Below are 16,344 nucleotides of genomic sequence, written 5' to 3' on the forward strand. Positions count from 1 at the left end.
GAAATTCCTCAAAAATAAAAACAGCTATTTTCCACGCAAGTGTAATTCATGTATCTAAATAAATCTAGAAAACAGAGTAAATAATTACCTATTTCTAGTTTTTCCTAGGAGTGACATGAATCCATATTTCTTTTTCTCATTATCCAGATTGTTTTTTGTAATTATCCAACTAATAATGTGTAGTTTTAAAAATTGTTTTCATTCTTTCCAGATCAGAATTATCAGATTGATTAAGCAGATGAGGAAACTGAGGCAGCCTTACCTGATAATTCAGTTTAATGAGACTACAACTCGAACTGTCTGATTTCACCTGTTACTTTCCTTGGTAGATTCATCCAATGACTCTTGCTTGGTTTCTAATGGCAAATATGAGGGGGTTTATGAAGTCACTGAGTAACATGAGATAGCCATTTACAGGAAGGGTTAAAACACACACACACACACACATTGAGTCACTTCCAACATCAGCTACTGAGCAGCTGTCACAGTTCTCTAGAGTGGGAATGGAGTCTTTTTTCAAGTTATGAAATGGCCCATATCCAATTACCAATCCCCAGCATCACCCAGGCCTGGCTTGGCACTGCTCAACCAAATGATACACTTGTAATACCAGAGCAAAGTGATTACATAAATAATTTAGTTGGGTCTTCTTTAATCCTATACAAGAGGCACTTATAGTAATCCTAATTAGTATTTTACTCACCCAGTGCAGTCATGTAACAGTAATCTCCTACTGAATTTCCAACATTGAGCACAAAAGGGTGCAAGATTTTTGAAGAATGTATTCCTAGTTTATATAAATCAATGATGTGAGTCAAGGTATACACAAAGTTGATTTATTTGAAAGATATCAATGGTTCTAGGTGCAAACTGTAAGATAATTTCTAAGATGTCAAAAAAACCTAGAGGCGGTGGGGGAGTTTTCGGCATTATCATTTTAAAGCTATGTTCTTTAGTACTTTGAATTGCTATTATTTTTTATTGTTATTTTTTGTTCCATTACAAAATTTTTTGTAACTTGCTTTCCATTTCCTTGTATTTGCTTTTGAGCTATTAAAATAGTCTATGAGCAATTTTTGGTTTGCTTTCACATACAGTAATGAAATAAGAACGACTTGTTTTAAACATGTTTTATATACCATTTGAGATTGTTTCCTTTTTGATAATTGGTAGAATGATGAATATGGCTATCATTACTTTGTATCATTGCTTTATGAGATGAAGTGAACAAAAAACTCTTTGGGGTAATTTCATGATTTTGTGTGTGCCTTGGACTCAAAATTTACATAACTAAGTACAGTTGGTTCAGCGACTACACTTCAAATGTAAATTCATCAGAAGGTTTTATCCCTAGAATATGAACCAAAAATTAACACAAAGGCTTTCCTCAGCTACACTCAATTGTAAACTTCTCTGCTCCAACAATGTTCAATAGTTCATTCATATATTCATTCCCTCATCCATTCATCCACAAATAAGTTTCATACGAAATAAAAATCAAAGCCAGGTTTCCTCCCCTCCAGAAGATGCAGGCTAAAGTTGGAAAACCACTGAGTTGAAATTACACACAGGTGCTTCTTAAAGAAAAACAGTAGTGGGGAATCTAAACAAGAAACATCAGAATATTTCAGCAACAATTCAGGCTGGATTTTGAAGGGCAAGTGGGAATGAGGTAGGTAGAATGCTTTCTAGGTTGATGGATTTTCAAATTATTTAGAGATGAAAGAACTTAATACTCTGGGGGACTCTTTAGACAAATCAGAGAAATTAGTGAATGGCAGATCAAGAAGTGTCTAGGTGCTGTGGCTGAACTTGAATTTTACCCTGCAAACTAGGAAGTCATTGAGAAATTTCAAGTAGGAGAATAAAATGATCAGGCTTGAATTTTGGTAAGGTCACTTAGGCAATAATGTGGAAGATATACTGGAGGAGGCATGGGGCAACTGGAGCAAGGAAATACTAAAAGCCTACTGCACTAATCTGGGCTTCAACTAAGAGGGCAGGGAATGAGCAACACAACAGCCTTGCTACACTCAAACTGGCCTTGATCAGCAGCATAAGCATGTTTGAGAAGCTTGTCTGAAATACAGAATTTTGTGCCATATCCCTTACCTTTAGAATCATTATTTTAACAAGTTCCTTGGGTAATCTGTGTATCTGGGAGGCACCACTCAGAGAATAGAAACACAGTAAGGGAAGTTACTGGAGGAAACAGAAAAATCACTCTTAGGTGTGGTCAGTTTGAGGTGTTTATGGAACATTCAAGGAGTCTGATCCGTAGCAGTTGAGTATATGGATCTGGAGGCTGGGCTGGAGATGCAGTTTATCATTTGTCAACCTGTTAGTGTTTGAAGCCATGGTCCGACCCAAATTTCCTGGGATTTGCCCAGGAAATTTTATCAGGCAGAGGGCCCAGAGGGGGCACTAAGAAACACCATTATTTAAAGTTCCATACAGCAAAAGTTATCCACAAGAAATAGGAGGAGCTTCCAGTGGTAGGTATAAACAACGTGAGGAGTGGGAAGAGTTCCAAGTGGCAGGATGGTCAACATTCTCCTTTTCCAGTAGAGGTCACGTAAGAATAGACAAAAGTCCATGTTTGGCAATCTTGATGTCAGAGTAAAGCTATGGGCGGAGATTATTTCCCATTAAGTTCTTTCTTGACCTTAGTATGTGGGGATGCAATTTAGTTTCTGCTTTCAAAGTTCAGATGAGTATGTGAAAGGAGCTTGGTATGGAGCCAGTTTGCAAATGTTCTCTCTTCCAATAAGATGGTACATTCTTTGAGGAATAAGGAAGGCACATAAAGATGAGTAAGACCCAGTCCTAACCTCAGCATTAATAACAAATAAGATATCTGTAGTACAAGATGGGACATATATTATAAAATATTATAGGGATTCAAGAGGCATACACTACATCCAAACAATCAGAAGACGCTGTTTACTTCTCAGTTGTTAGTACAGATATTTGCTTACTTAACATTTACATATTTAACACTTAAACTATATTAATTGCTGACTTTTTCTCTCAACAAATCTGATGAATTATTAATAAAGTCCCATTTATTCCAAAACCCAAGGAAACTTCAAACTCATTCATGAGATATTTATTAAAATAACACATTTAGGGAAAAAAATCAATACAATGTATACATCATTACTGAAAACTGTATACCATCATACAAAAAAGGATTTTATTTGGGGAAATTGATTCCTAATTTATGGCAAGTTTTACTTTCAGAAATAAAACCACAAAACAACACAATCTAATTCAATCTTAAAGGCTGGCATGCTGAGCAAGGAATGTTCTTATTCTTTGTAGGAGCTCCTTCTTTACACTGTCAGGTACCAGGGCTGAAACATAAAAATAAAAATATAAGAGTAAGAAGATTCCAATTAATATGTTAATTTGAGTTTTGATGCTGTATTCAGGATTACCAACCAAATAATCGTATAAGTAACCCTCATGCTTCAATTAAAAAAAAAGATATCTAAAAAAGTAAGATTTGCAATGCATTATTTGAATGAACGAATACCTAAAAATACATTGCATGTGGGAAAATTCTTTAAACTAGGAGTTGAAAAGGCCTCTTTTAAGCAGAGGCTGTAAAAGATTGATAAATTTGATTCAAATGCAATAAGAACTTAATAAGCTTTGTCAAAATCATCACCATAGACAAAAAATTAAAACTAAGAAAACAATCTTAAAAAACAGGCTAATCTTTCTACTATATAATTTCTTCAACTTGATATGAAAAAGATCAGCAGGCTTACAGAAAAATGAACAAAAGGAGATGAAAAGAGAAGCACATAGTTCCTGAATGTAAGAGGAGTTTAACCTCATTCACATAGCATGTTTTACCAAGCAGACTGGCTAAAATCCAAAGGTCCATAATATATGTATTGCCAAGACTGAGGGAAAACTGGCACTCTCATATTAGTGGTGGGAGAATAAACTGATACAACATTTTTAGGAAGGTAATTTGGCAATACTATATTGAAATAAATAGATATACTGTCTTGAATCACTGAATCAGCAAAGATGCAAAAGCTTCAACAGTAGTTTTACATATATATATAATATAATTACATATATATATTGTTTTGTTTTGTCTTTTTAAGGCTGCCCCTGGGGCATATGGAGGTTCCCAGGCTAGGGGTTGAATCAGAGCAGCAGCTGCCAGCCTATGCCAGCCACAGCCACACCAGATCCAAGCCACTTCTGAGACCTACACCACAGCTCACAGTCACAACAGATCCTTAACCCACTAGTATCCATGAGGATGTGGTGCCAGTGATCGAACTCATGCCCTCATGGATAGAAGCCCGTTTCATTACTGCTGAGCCACAATGGAACTCCAGTAGTTGTATAATTTTAAAAATTTTGAATCATGTGAATGCATTATCTATTCAGAATATTAAAACTAAAATGGGAGAAAAAACTCTGCTCTTAAATGTCAATAAATAAATTACACTATTTTTACCTTTTTGGCTACTAATAAAATGACAGTAGGGAAGTAACTTAAAATAAACTTCTAATGTTATTTGTAATCAGAGGAAATGAAAACTTCAGATTTAGTTTAATGTTTCTACAAAAAAATTCCGAAAATAAGTACGGAAATCAAATAAGACATATTTCTCTATCAATTTAGTTTAAGCTGTCCTAGAAAGACATAAATAATTAAAGTCCACTGGAAATGTGATTAATGCGTATATATAATATACTTTTAATCAAAATTATGGTGACAGAACAGATCTGTTGCTTTGGAGTTACGGATGGTGTGTGACTATATAGGACTAGATTGAGGGGAGTCTTTTTTTAGCATGGTAGTTACATGAATCTATGTATATGTATAACGTTCAAAGAATTGACACTAAAAAAGGGTCAATTTTACTGTATGTTAATTTAAAAAATAAATACTTCTCGATAATAAAACAAAGACTACAAACAAAAGATTTATTTTTACTGCTCTTTCCTTGTTTTGCTCACTCTCTAGCAGGGAAGCTATGACGGATTGAAATGTCCAACACAAGCATTAAAAGAGAAGCAGAGGATATTTTCTACCCTGTATAACCAGTTCTTAAATGTTAATAGATTAAATAAGCATAAATAACGGAAGAAACATAGAAAAAGGAATTACAGAAATTTGTTTTAAAATACAAATCCATGGGGGTGGAGGTGGGGGTGGGGGGCAATAAATACTGTTCCCCCACCCTCCTGTCCTGAGACATGACTGACCAAAAAAGTCATGTTGTTTAGCTGGAAACATCCCTTTTAACGAGATGGATGTAAAGGACCATGGATGCTGTAGCTCCTTCCCAGCTGGTAGCAGTTCAGGGAATTTGTATTCCCTTGTAATAATTTTAAAGTTATTTACTTGTACACCTAAATTCTTTTTACTATTTCTGTATGAGGAAAAACTTATGGGTCAGCTAATTTACCTGCTTCCACTTATAACTACAACCCCCGCCCCACTTCCTCAAAATAAATGAAAGTAATCTAGTTATACCTATTAATATGATGTAATTCCTGACTTAATGGTCATTATATATCATCAGTATTAATAAACTATTTTCTTTCTTTCAAAGGCATTAAAGGGAGAAATTAAGAAAGCAGTTGAAGTGTTGGTCTTATATATGAATTTTCCTGACCGTGAAGTTTCCGAGCTATCGAATTCTTAATCAGACATTCAAGAAGATAGTTTTGTTTATTTTTAATAAGGAAAAGGAGAGAGCAATGACTTAGGCGCTGGAGGAACACTTTTAATTATTAAATATTAGGCTAAAGTATATAAACCCTAGCTTCAGGTAATATTTACCTCTAGAAAATCCTGTATTTTAAAAATTATCTGTAATCATTTTACAATTGTATACTGTTTTAAGAATGAGAAAACATTTTACACCTCTTTCTTGTTTGTTTCTCAAAACCATGCAAGAAAGTTGGCAAGGCAACTATAACTCTTCCTAACGATGACATGCAAGCACCCACCTAATTTTGGAAAGAGTGTTTTTCCCTGTAAAAAAGAAGAAAAGCTGAACTAGTAGGGGGGAAAAAAATCACGTCTTAGCACAAGTTTCCTTTCACACAATTTGTATTCCTTACCTCTGCCTTTTGGTGTGATTTCAGCCACCAAGTCATCAACAGTAACGTGTTCTAGTCCTTTTTCTTTAATTACCTCTTATGCAAAAGCAAAAAACAAATCATATCATTTAAAATCATTATCTGTAAGAAAGATTTTCATAGAGGAAGGGTTAAGATCATGTTTTTAAAGTACAGACTGGTCTTTAAAAAAAAAAAAAAGAGGAAACTTCTTTTTTTCTTTTCTAATGGAGATTTAATTCAACCTTAAACACAGTACGTATTTGCCAGATCAAAAACAAAACATTGCAACACTCAGAATGAATCTGAACTATAAATTCAATCTAGTATTTGTAAAAAGCTGGAAACCTGCAACTGCACAGATGTATTTCATGATAAACATACTAGCTCTTGAATGTATGGAAACGAATAAGCTATTATTTGAGTCTTACTTGTTATTTTACAGCCCAAGATTAAAATATAGAACAATTCCATAGCTCCTTTCTCTTCTCTAGGCTGGGCTGAAAGAAAGAGAAGGAGGAAAGCAGCTAACACTGGACCCCTACTACTTGCTGGGTGATTTGCATCATTTAATATTCACAATAATCTAATGGGCTGGGCATTTTTCCCACTTCAGAGGTAAGACAAGTGGGGCTCAAAGATTAAATAACTCACTTCCACATGACCTGAAATCCAGCTTCGGTCTTACCAGTGAAGGGCTGTATGACCTCAAAGTCTATGCTTTTACTAAGTTGCCACGTGGACTTCTTAGGGTTAATGGGATCAATAGTCTTTTATCATTTGTAGAAACCATTACAATACAATGAGAATTCATTATAAATATCCAGAATTCCATTATACCAAAAGCTAAGCCAGAAAGGAAGGAGGCTCATCTTAGTGACACATGTAATCTACCTAGTGGCATTGTCATCAATACTCAGCAATTTAACAACTTCTACAAGTTTAAAAATAGGTGTAACTCTCTAAGAGATTTTATACATGAATTTTTCAAAAATAACTGCTAGAAATAGGAGATATAACTCCTATAAGTCTGCCAATCATAAAGTGCTCAATGTGCTACATTAAGACACACTAGGAGTAATTCATCTTTCACTGAGCAGGCACACTGAAAAAGATGGGACTCCATATTCCATGTCAGACAAAAATCTTGCCTCACTTTTTAAAAACAGAAACACAAAGTTTCTAAAAATTAAAGAATAGGTCTACACATTATCACTGAGAGGAAGCAATGATTACCACAAGATTCAATTTTCTACTTGTTTAAAATTATGCTCAAGCACTCAATATACCTTAAAATATTGACTATAATTCTTCTAGTGAATTCCAAACCAACACAGTTGAGAGCAATGGAATTAGCTTAGCTTCTAAATGAAACTGATTACCTTTACAGTGTGCCTTCAACTGATCCTTCCAGCCACATTCAATTAATTTAGCTCTCAGCAACTCTTTGAGGCTGTTGAAAAAAAAGTGTTTCCAAATTAAACTACAAGGGTGCACAATATCTTAGATTGGAAAGTTTGTAGCAAAGGTTCAACTGTTCAATTAACAATCTCCTGCCTTCCAGTCACAAAACTTTAACTATGGACTAATCTTGGTTCTATCACTAAAAAGTTCTTTGATCTTAGTGCAAGTCATTTAAACTCTGGGCCTCATTTTTGTCATCAGTAAAATTCAACGAAGTGAATGGGATATAATACTTCTTACAACTGCAAAAGGGTATTAGTTGAGTTTGAAGCAGATGCATTTTTGAAACCCTCCAACTCCAAAATCCATTCTTTAACTACAAATTTTTACCCTTTATTATCTTATTTATTATCTTACTGCCCCATTATATCTCTCTCTCTCTAATCTCAGAGAGGTCCCCCTCCCTTTTCCCCATTAACCTTCTAAATTATATATTAACTATGGTTAATATGTAATTTCATTAACTTCTATAATAATTTCATTAGTTCCAAGAATTTCATTAATTCTAAGACTGTTTTTTCCCACATTTTAACAACTCGGTAACTGGTATGCCTTATCATAATTTTATTGGCAGTATTTTCTTTATTGTTACTGGTGAAAAAAAAATAATGGTATGTATTACTGCTAATGGCACCATGGATGCAATAAAATATTTTATCCCTTTGCCATACCAACCTCTACAAAGGCTCAATCTTCAACCTAAATCATCTCATTTCTCAGCTTAAACATATCAATTCCTGAGCCAAACCACTTCAGTATTCCCAATGTCCACTATGTGACATTTCCATCTTGATGTTTAATTAAGTCTTTTATTCTTAATAGAGTCAAACCAAACTCTTACTTCTCTTCCTCTTCCACCTTAAGCTGCCCTAGTCAGAATGGCAACTCCTTTATTCTACATCCTCAGGCTCTTAGAAACCCTGGCAGCATCCTTCATTAAGTAATTTTGGTAACACTAACATCCAATCCATAAGCACATCCCATTGATTCCAGTTTTAAAATATATACCTGAATCCAGATTTTTTTTCACTGCCTATGACATTACTACTTACTTCAAGCCACCATCTTCTTTTGACTGGATTATTGCCAAAGCCTCCTAACTTGTCCCCCTGCTTCTTCCCCTGTACACTGCCTTCTCCTTACACTGCTCAAAACCCCCCAGTGGCTTCCCAATTTACTCAGAACAAAATTCCAAGTCTTTACTACAACCTAAATGACCATCCATGGCCTGCCAATCTCCAGCTATGCCTCTAACTTTATCATTTCTGTCCCTCACCCAACTGACTCAGTCTCATTAGTTTCCCTGGGTTCCTCAAAATGCCAGGACAGGAACTTCAGAACTACTCCCCCTACCCCCCCATATCCTTCTGACCTCTTATTAGTGAAGCTTTTTTTTTTTTTTTCTCTTTTCTCTATCTAACATAACACCCCTGATTATTCTTTGCTTTATTTTTCCTATAGAACTCATCACCATCTGATACATTACACATTTATTTTCTGTCTCCTCCCATCAGAATATAAGCTGTATAAAAGAGAACTGACTATATCTCCAGCACCTTAGACAGGATGTGGCATATGGTAGAAACTCAGTAACTTTAGGCTGCATGAATGAAAATACAGATAAAAAAAACAATTAATACATAATCCCCTATGCCCATTATTGACAATACTGTGCTCTCAGCTTCCCAAGACACTGTTCTAGAGGCTTTCTTCTTCCTCATTCCTCATACCAAGGGTTGCTGATTTTACTTTAAAAAAAATTCTAAGTTCTCCCTTCCATTTTTTACTGTTTTTTACTTTTAACTTGGTAGCATCTTCTGCAATCTATCTCTGGCCCTTTGAGTCCATCTTCCATATTGCCAAAATAACATTCCTGAAGTGAAAATGTGACCTACTCAGGCCCTTTCTTAAAAGATTTTAATGACTCTCACCACCCAAGGATAAAGTCAACAAGAGATATTTTTGCTAATACAACACATATTTTCCCAGTGTTTCTTTGACTATAAAAACACAAGTGTGGAGCAGGGCTCCAGCAATGGAAATGCGTCCTAGGCAAGGCTGTGTCATGAACAGCCTACTACCTAGATATGATGGTAATTAAGCTAGGTCCTTTGCTGAAACCACTAGGAGAAAGGTAGTCTCAGCTGGAGGGATGTAAATTTTGAACTGCTAATTTCTTCCACTTTGTGGGTAGCGACTTCTCAAGAATAAAGCTAACAAGGAGGAAAGCAGAGTTGAGAGAGGAAATGACACTCCTGGCAACAATTTTTGAGTGCCTGGATCCACTGATGCCTAGAGCACTTTTAGGCACTAAACTTTTAGTTACAGGATCTTGTTTGTTTTGGCTGCCATGTGGAAGTTCTTGGTTCCGGATCAAACCTGCATCACAGCAGCAACCCAAGCTGTTCAGTGACAATGTCAGATCCTTAATCTGCTGCTCCTACATGAGCTAATATACTTCCATTGATTGAGCCATTTATAGAGTTCAGTTTATCATTTTCTTTTCTTTTCTTTCTTTTTTTTTTTTGGTCTTTTTGCCTTTTCTAGGGCTGCTCCCACGGCATATGGAGGTTCCCAGGCTAGGGGTCGAATCAGAGCTGTAGCCACCAGCCTACGCCAGAGCCACAGCAACACGGGATCCGAGCTGCATCTGCGACCTACACGACAGCTCACGTCAACGCCGGATCCTTAACCCACTGAACAAGGGCAGGGACGGAACCCGCAACCTCATGGTTCCTAGTCGGATTCGTTAACCACTGCGCCACCACGGGAACTCCAAGTTTATAATTTTCAATGGAAAGATTTCTGATGATACAAAAGCCACACTCCTGTCCACTGTCTTTCACATTTTAATTGTGCAGTTCCCCAGAATATGATCATATTGTAACATATCTCTCTGACTGCATATTTGGTTCCATCTGCCTAGACCATCCTCTCTCCTTTACTGGGTTGGGGAACTGCTAATGCTTCTCTTCCAGTTGCAGTACCATACCTACTCTGCTTTGAGACCTTTAATGATCACCTTAATCCCCAGGTAGAGCTGAAAGATCCATCTTGTTCCTTAATATATATTTCTCTCATTTTATACAATTTATCACCCTGCTCCTGGAAGCCTTTTTTGATTCCTTAGCCCCTCCACTGTAGTGCCAAACATGTTCATTCTTCAAATATTTACTGGGCCAATTATGCACTAGGCATGATGCTCAGTATACAGTAGTATTCTGCTGTCAAGGAACTCAGATTACACTGGAGGATAAATACAAACAAAGTAGGTGATTACAAGATAAGGTGATTAATTGCTAAGACAGAACAAGGTATTTGGGAGATAACAGATTCCTAAAAGAGATGATATTTAAATTAAGGCCTGATGATGAGCAAGAATTAGTTAAAGATGGGGGGAAGAAAGAAGAATGTTTCAGAGAGCAGGAAGAGTATATGCTCTCTGAGGTTAAGAGAGCTGGTTACTGAAACTGGTTTCATCATGTTGTTTCCCTGTTAAAAACCAGGTAACATCGGATCTGCATTTGTAGTTATTTGGGCACATATTTTTCTTCTCCGTTAGACTGCACATTTTTGGAGAGTCATTTATTATTCATCTTTCTACATTTTTACTTCCAAGACTTGCAATATTGAACAGATCTAACCACTTTTTATAGATATTAGGAATTCAAGCTTTTGATAATCTCAATTTTCTGTAACTATTTCCAGACATCAGTTTTATTACTTGATATTTAGATTCTTAAAACATAACTGTAATTTAAAGATGTTAAATGTAATTTATTAACACAATCTATTACTTACCGTTCTCTTTCTCCAGTTTCTATCAACTTTTGGTTAATCGCTGCTCTCATCTGCGCATCTTTGTTCATCTTGCTAACCTGAACATCAACATGTATTTTCAGATACAGAACACTTACAAAGCATTTTCTTCTAAATCCTCTAGGTAAGCACCTCAATATGTTTAACAGTGTCTGTCAGCTGAAGGGGTGATAAATTTTGATGTGTTCACAGTATCATTATTCTTAATATTATTTACTGCATCCCAAGCAGTCATAATCATGAACTTTAGAATTTTCTTCCCCATATACCCTTTATTAACGAGTCTTTGGACAATAACAGTTATTGTAACATCTACTAAACAGTTGTGTGCCTGTCACAGACTTAAGGCACTGAGTTTTTAACTCATTTAATTCCCAGATCATATTCTTTTATGTAAGTACTATTAACATAATTTGTATTTTACAGATGAGGAAACTGAGGCACCAGGATAAAAAAGTGAAGGCAAGACTTGAACTCAGGTACTGTGACCCCAGAGGTCCCCAGACCATAATTGATTGCTAATCACTTTGGCACCTTAACTGCATGCAAAAGTTTGGCTATAATACCCCAATATCGTTAAAAGATTAAGCAGTTGGTGAAAAACGAAATATCCCGGTAAGGCTCCTAAGTGCTTTACTTCGCTTTTCACTAGAATGTACCCAGAATTATAACTGCCAAACTAACAGTAAGTATATGTGTATTCTTTACCAAAGCTTGCTGGTTGGGATAAGGAGAAAACAAATTTCAAACTAATTCCTAACTTAGAAAATTCTCAATTTTCAGAAAAACAGACAACCAAAACGGTGTAGAAAGGAGAGGAAGATTGGGTTGTACAACTTGGAATAAGCTAACGTTACTCCGCTCATCTGTCACTAACTTTAGACTACTTTTGTTGTCTCCCATCTCGTTGCTTATATGAAACTCAGACTGGTAGTGAGTTTTCAGTTATTTTCTTTTAATGGAACAGGAGAAAGGAGAGGTTGAGAACGTACTAAGAAATGTTCGCTTTTGACGTTGGAGGGCAACATTTTCAAAGTAATACTAAGATCTAGTCAGTACCAGTCCTAGGATATTGAACTTCATCTTGCCTTGGCCCCTAAAATACGGATAGTGACCTTGGCCAAGTCAGTTCTTAAAGGCCTCAGTTTTCTCACTGGTAAAACAAGGGCGCTAGGGGATCCCTCCCAGTTCAGACATTCTTTGGGAAAATAGAATAGGGCGGAGACAGCGGGAGAGGCGGGAGGGGAGGAGCCAGAAAACAAAGCGAGGACTGGCTTCAGGCCAACTCCGGTAGCACGCCCTGTCGGAGAGCCCTACAGGCCCGCGAGCGCGGGTCGGGGAAGCTAACGAAAGACAGCACATCGAAAGGAGCCTGGGCTGGGCCCGGGTCCCGGCCCTGAGGACCACGGGCATAGCTCACCACCATCACCGCGGGCGAGGGCCGTCCCTTCCCAGCGACGAAATGACCCTTGCGCTGACGACCGTTACCTACCACACTCTTCGGCTGCCCGGACCTAGACCCTCAGTAGCTCGGGCACCTAAGCACACAGAAAGCTAGCACACGCATTTCCGGGGCGGGGTCTCGCCACCCTGCCTATAATGTGAGAATTTAACCAGCGCGGGCCGCCTCCTGGTTGCTCAGTCCTCTGGGTAAGAGAGTCCAGATCCTGCTTTCGCACGGGCATTAAGCGCCTATAAAACTACATATCCCAGCATGCAACAGAGCCAACTTTCTCGTGGACACTACATTTCCCAGAAGGCACGCTACGCCGCAGTGTTTTCTGGGATGGGAACCACGCCGCCAGCCACCCTTGGTGCTACGAGGGGAGCGCGGATCTTTCAACAAGAGCTTTATTAATTCTCACGCTAGCACCTCGCAAGGCGATGGATGTGGCCGCTAATTGCTCCCTGCGGGTGAAGAGACCTCTGTTGGATCCCCGCTTCGAGGGTTACAAGCTCTCGCTCGAGCCGCTGCCCTGTTACCAGCTGGAACTTGACGCAGGTGGGACGAGGCGGTGCCCCCTCGCACTCTGTTCTTTTCCCCCTTCGGCTGCCATTGGCCCGACTCTTCCCGCATTTTCTTCCTTGCTGACTGTGGCTAGCCAGGGGACCGTGGCCTTCTTCGTGGCCTGCTGGGCTGGGGTGGACCCCGGGTGGCTGCCTGTGGAAAATGAAAGCCCATCCCCGAACCCTGAAGGAGCCGCCTTTGATTGGCTCCTCCGGTGGGACCCTGCGCCGCCCCTTGGCTTCGCTTCCCAGGGCTCCGAGGTCCGCGGGTGATGCCTAGGTTCCGCTTGCCTGTCGGTCCTGGTGTGGCCCTTGCTGCGGGGAAAGCTCTGGACAGGCTTTCCTCCTGGAGCATCCTCTGTAAACCGGCGCGTTGAGAAGCCACACCTCTTTGGAGGATCCTCTGCTCCTGTTTTCTCTGGCCGAGACCCAATTCTTAGAAGAGAAACTCTATTATACTTAGGAGCATTTTCACTTACTTATGGGCCATCAGACTAAGGACTCTCACGTACATTACATCTGGAGAAAATTTTGAAGAAAAGTTGGGTTAGTACCTACACTCCTGCTACTTGTTTTGTTTATCTGTAGCTGGCGGGAATATTCATCCTTGATTTTACAACGTAATGGATAGCAATTTTTGTTAGTGATAACCCCAAAATTGCATTTTTAATACACAATCTTGCTGATTTTGATGTATATTGTCAGTGGGTCACACTTGGAGAAATAATCTAGAGTTAATAGATTTTTTTAGCATCAAACAAGTCTGTATTCATTTACTATATAAATTAAGAAACCTCTTTTGAGAGCTTGTTTTATGTAACATGCTGATACTATCAAGATGAGTATAGCACAGTCGATAACATAAAAATGATGTCTACTTAGGAAGAAGAGTGTAAGCAGATAATTATAGGACAGTATGGTAAGGCATTGATAGGGATATGTATAAAACATAATGATAGTGTTTCACTATCTTCCCCAGACCAGCCTGGGACATCTGGGGAAGCTTCCTGGAGAAGGTAATAATCTAAGTTGAGCTTTAAAGCATAGGTAGGAGTTAATCAGTGTCAGAGAAAATGACCTTGATATTTCTTTTCATCCCTTTCTCCCACTCCATTTAAGTAAATGATACCACCATGTTTTGCATTAAAAAAATCACTGCAAAACTCCGTGGCTCAAAACAGTAAGCAGTTGTTATTGCTCATAAGGTCAACTAGGTTTAGTCATGAATGGACACCTTTCTCATATATTTGGGGGTCCTCTAGGCTGTTTTAGGATGATTGTGGATGTTCTCTGCTTGGCTTTCCTCCAAGTGGTGTCTCATCCTTCATCAGGCTGGCACAGGCTTATCCCAAGAGACCAGAAGCAGTGCCCAAGAGCTTTGTAAAGCTCTGCTTGCAGTATGTTCGCTGTTGTCTCATTGGCCAAAGCAAGTCTTATAATCCAGCCTAGAGTCAGTATGGGAAGCTCAAACCGAAGGGCATAATAGATCCAGGGAAGCATAAAAAATTGGGACTACTAGTTCAGGTGGACGTAGTTGCTCATGCTGGAGTCATCCTTTGGTGTATTTCTTCTCTTTTATCCCCTATTCGGTTTTTCAGCAAATCCAGTCAACTCAAAATCTTAACTTCTCTATGCCTCTTCCCTTGTTCAAATTGTTCTTTCCTACCGGAGCTGTAATACCTTCCTGACTAGGCTTCCTGCCTTTGATTTTGGGCTCCTTCATTCTGTTCTCTGAAGAATAGTACTTAAATCATAATTTTTGATTCTTCATTCATTTCATATGTGTTTCCTCCACTAGGCTGTGAGCTCCATGCTTACAGTGGTGTTTTTTGGTTTTGTTTTTTAAAACCACTCACTGCCGTAGTGCTTGGCATAGTGAGTAGTTAGTAGATTGAGTGGAGAAGAGAAGTTGTTTGAGGTCATTTCATTCCTGGGGAAGTGTGAGCAAAGGGAAGAAATTAGGTCATGTGCAGGGCATTATTGCAATGTTATATTTCCAGAGCAAAAAAGTCTTCTGGGAAAGTGAGAGAACTTAGATAGGTAAGGGCACTTTTTGTCTTTTGGACTTTATCCTTTAAGTCAGTGTTTCCCAGACTTTTCCAAGGACCATTACAATAAAAAATAAAGCTCAGCTGTCATAGATTTGCCAACTTTTTAAGTTACTAAGTGGAGATGGTTCTTAAAATAGTATCATGCACTCACCCATCCTTTGATAAACATAAGGATATTTTAACACCAAAAAAGAAAAATCTCACAATGAAAAGTTCTCTAAATTAAATACATTAACTTCATGAGAAACTAAGTTGTTCTTTTTCTCTCCTCTTTTCACCATTGTTGGTCTTAGAGTCTGTTTGGGATGCACAAGTGGAGGTGATAAGGTGCCACTTAGGATTTTAACTATAGAAGGGAAATGACAGATTTGGGGATTGAATAGTTTACTCCAAGGCTCTATGGAGATGAGGGGAATGGAGACAAAGGGATCAGTTTGGAAGCTTTGTAATAGTTAACATGAGGGGCTTTCATTTAATTTCTTGAGGGTGATGAAGAAGAACAGGTTAATTCTTTTAATTCTTTTTTTTTATTTTTTTAAAAAATTAAAACTCATTTCTAGAGATATTGTGAGGTATGATTGAGCTGCTCCTTCTCGTAGTTTGCTATCTTTTATAACCAACCCAAGGAGTTCATATTAATTCAACAAACTGTTGGCGGACACCTGTATGAAGCTTTGCATTTGGGGCGTGCGAATGAAGCTGTGGTGTCTGGTCTCAAATTGAAGCATTGAGTTTTATTCTCACCTTAAATATTGTTTTAGAATCTCCTCTGCTGCATAAGCAGTAAATGTCACTTTGTCTTTTTCCATTCCAAAGAACTAAGCAAAAAAACTCATATAAAATTTTAATGCCCTTTGACCCAACAATTCCATTTCATTTTTTTCCCTAGACCCTTCGTTCA

At 38.1% G+C, this 16,344-nt stretch overlaps 2 protein-coding genes across 4 annotated transcripts in view; one reads left to right on the forward strand and one right to left on the reverse strand.

The window, feature by feature from the left end:
• Positions 1–2,236: 2,236 nt before the first annotated feature.
• ENY2 (ENY2 transcription and export complex 2 subunit) lies at positions 2,237–12,976 on the reverse strand. 3 transcript variants are annotated; one of them, XM_047783410.1, is made up of 6 exons: positions 12,806–12,970; positions 11,368–11,444; positions 7,485–7,555; positions 6,106–6,180; positions 5,992–6,016; positions 2,237–3,356 (listed from the first exon to the last, which is right to left on the reverse strand). In XM_047783410.1, the coding sequence occupies exons 1-6, from the start codon at positions 12,809–12,811 to the stop codon at positions 3,344–3,346; spliced, it is 267 nt and encodes an 88-aa protein (XP_047639366.1). In that variant the 5' UTR covers positions 12,812–12,970; the 3' UTR covers positions 2,237–3,343. The 3 variants fall into 3 exon arrangements, with proteins under 3 accessions (XP_047639366.1, XP_047639364.1, XP_047639363.1); XM_047783408.1 differs by lacking the exon at positions 5,992–6,016 and having other exon boundaries at positions 12,878–12,976; XM_047783407.1 differs by lacking the exon at positions 5,992–6,016 and having other exon boundaries at positions 12,806–12,969.
• A 61-nt stretch (positions 12,977–13,037) lies between these two features.
• NUDCD1 (NudC domain containing 1) overlaps positions 13,038–16,344 on the forward strand; it is a 121,183-nt gene continuing 117,876 nt past the window's right edge. The window contains exon 1 of the mRNA XM_047783406.1: positions 13,038–13,387. Coding sequence (XP_047639362.1) covers positions 13,270–13,387 — 118 coding nt within the window. The 5' untranslated portion in view covers positions 13,038–13,269. The remainder of the gene's footprint in view (positions 13,388–16,344) is intronic.

The sequence above is a fragment of the Phacochoerus africanus genome, chromosome 6 (assembly GCF_016906955.1).
Source record: "Phacochoerus africanus isolate WHEZ1 chromosome 6, ROS_Pafr_v1, whole genome shotgun sequence".
Lineage (NCBI taxonomy): Eukaryota > Metazoa > Chordata > Mammalia > Artiodactyla > Suidae > Phacochoerus > Phacochoerus africanus.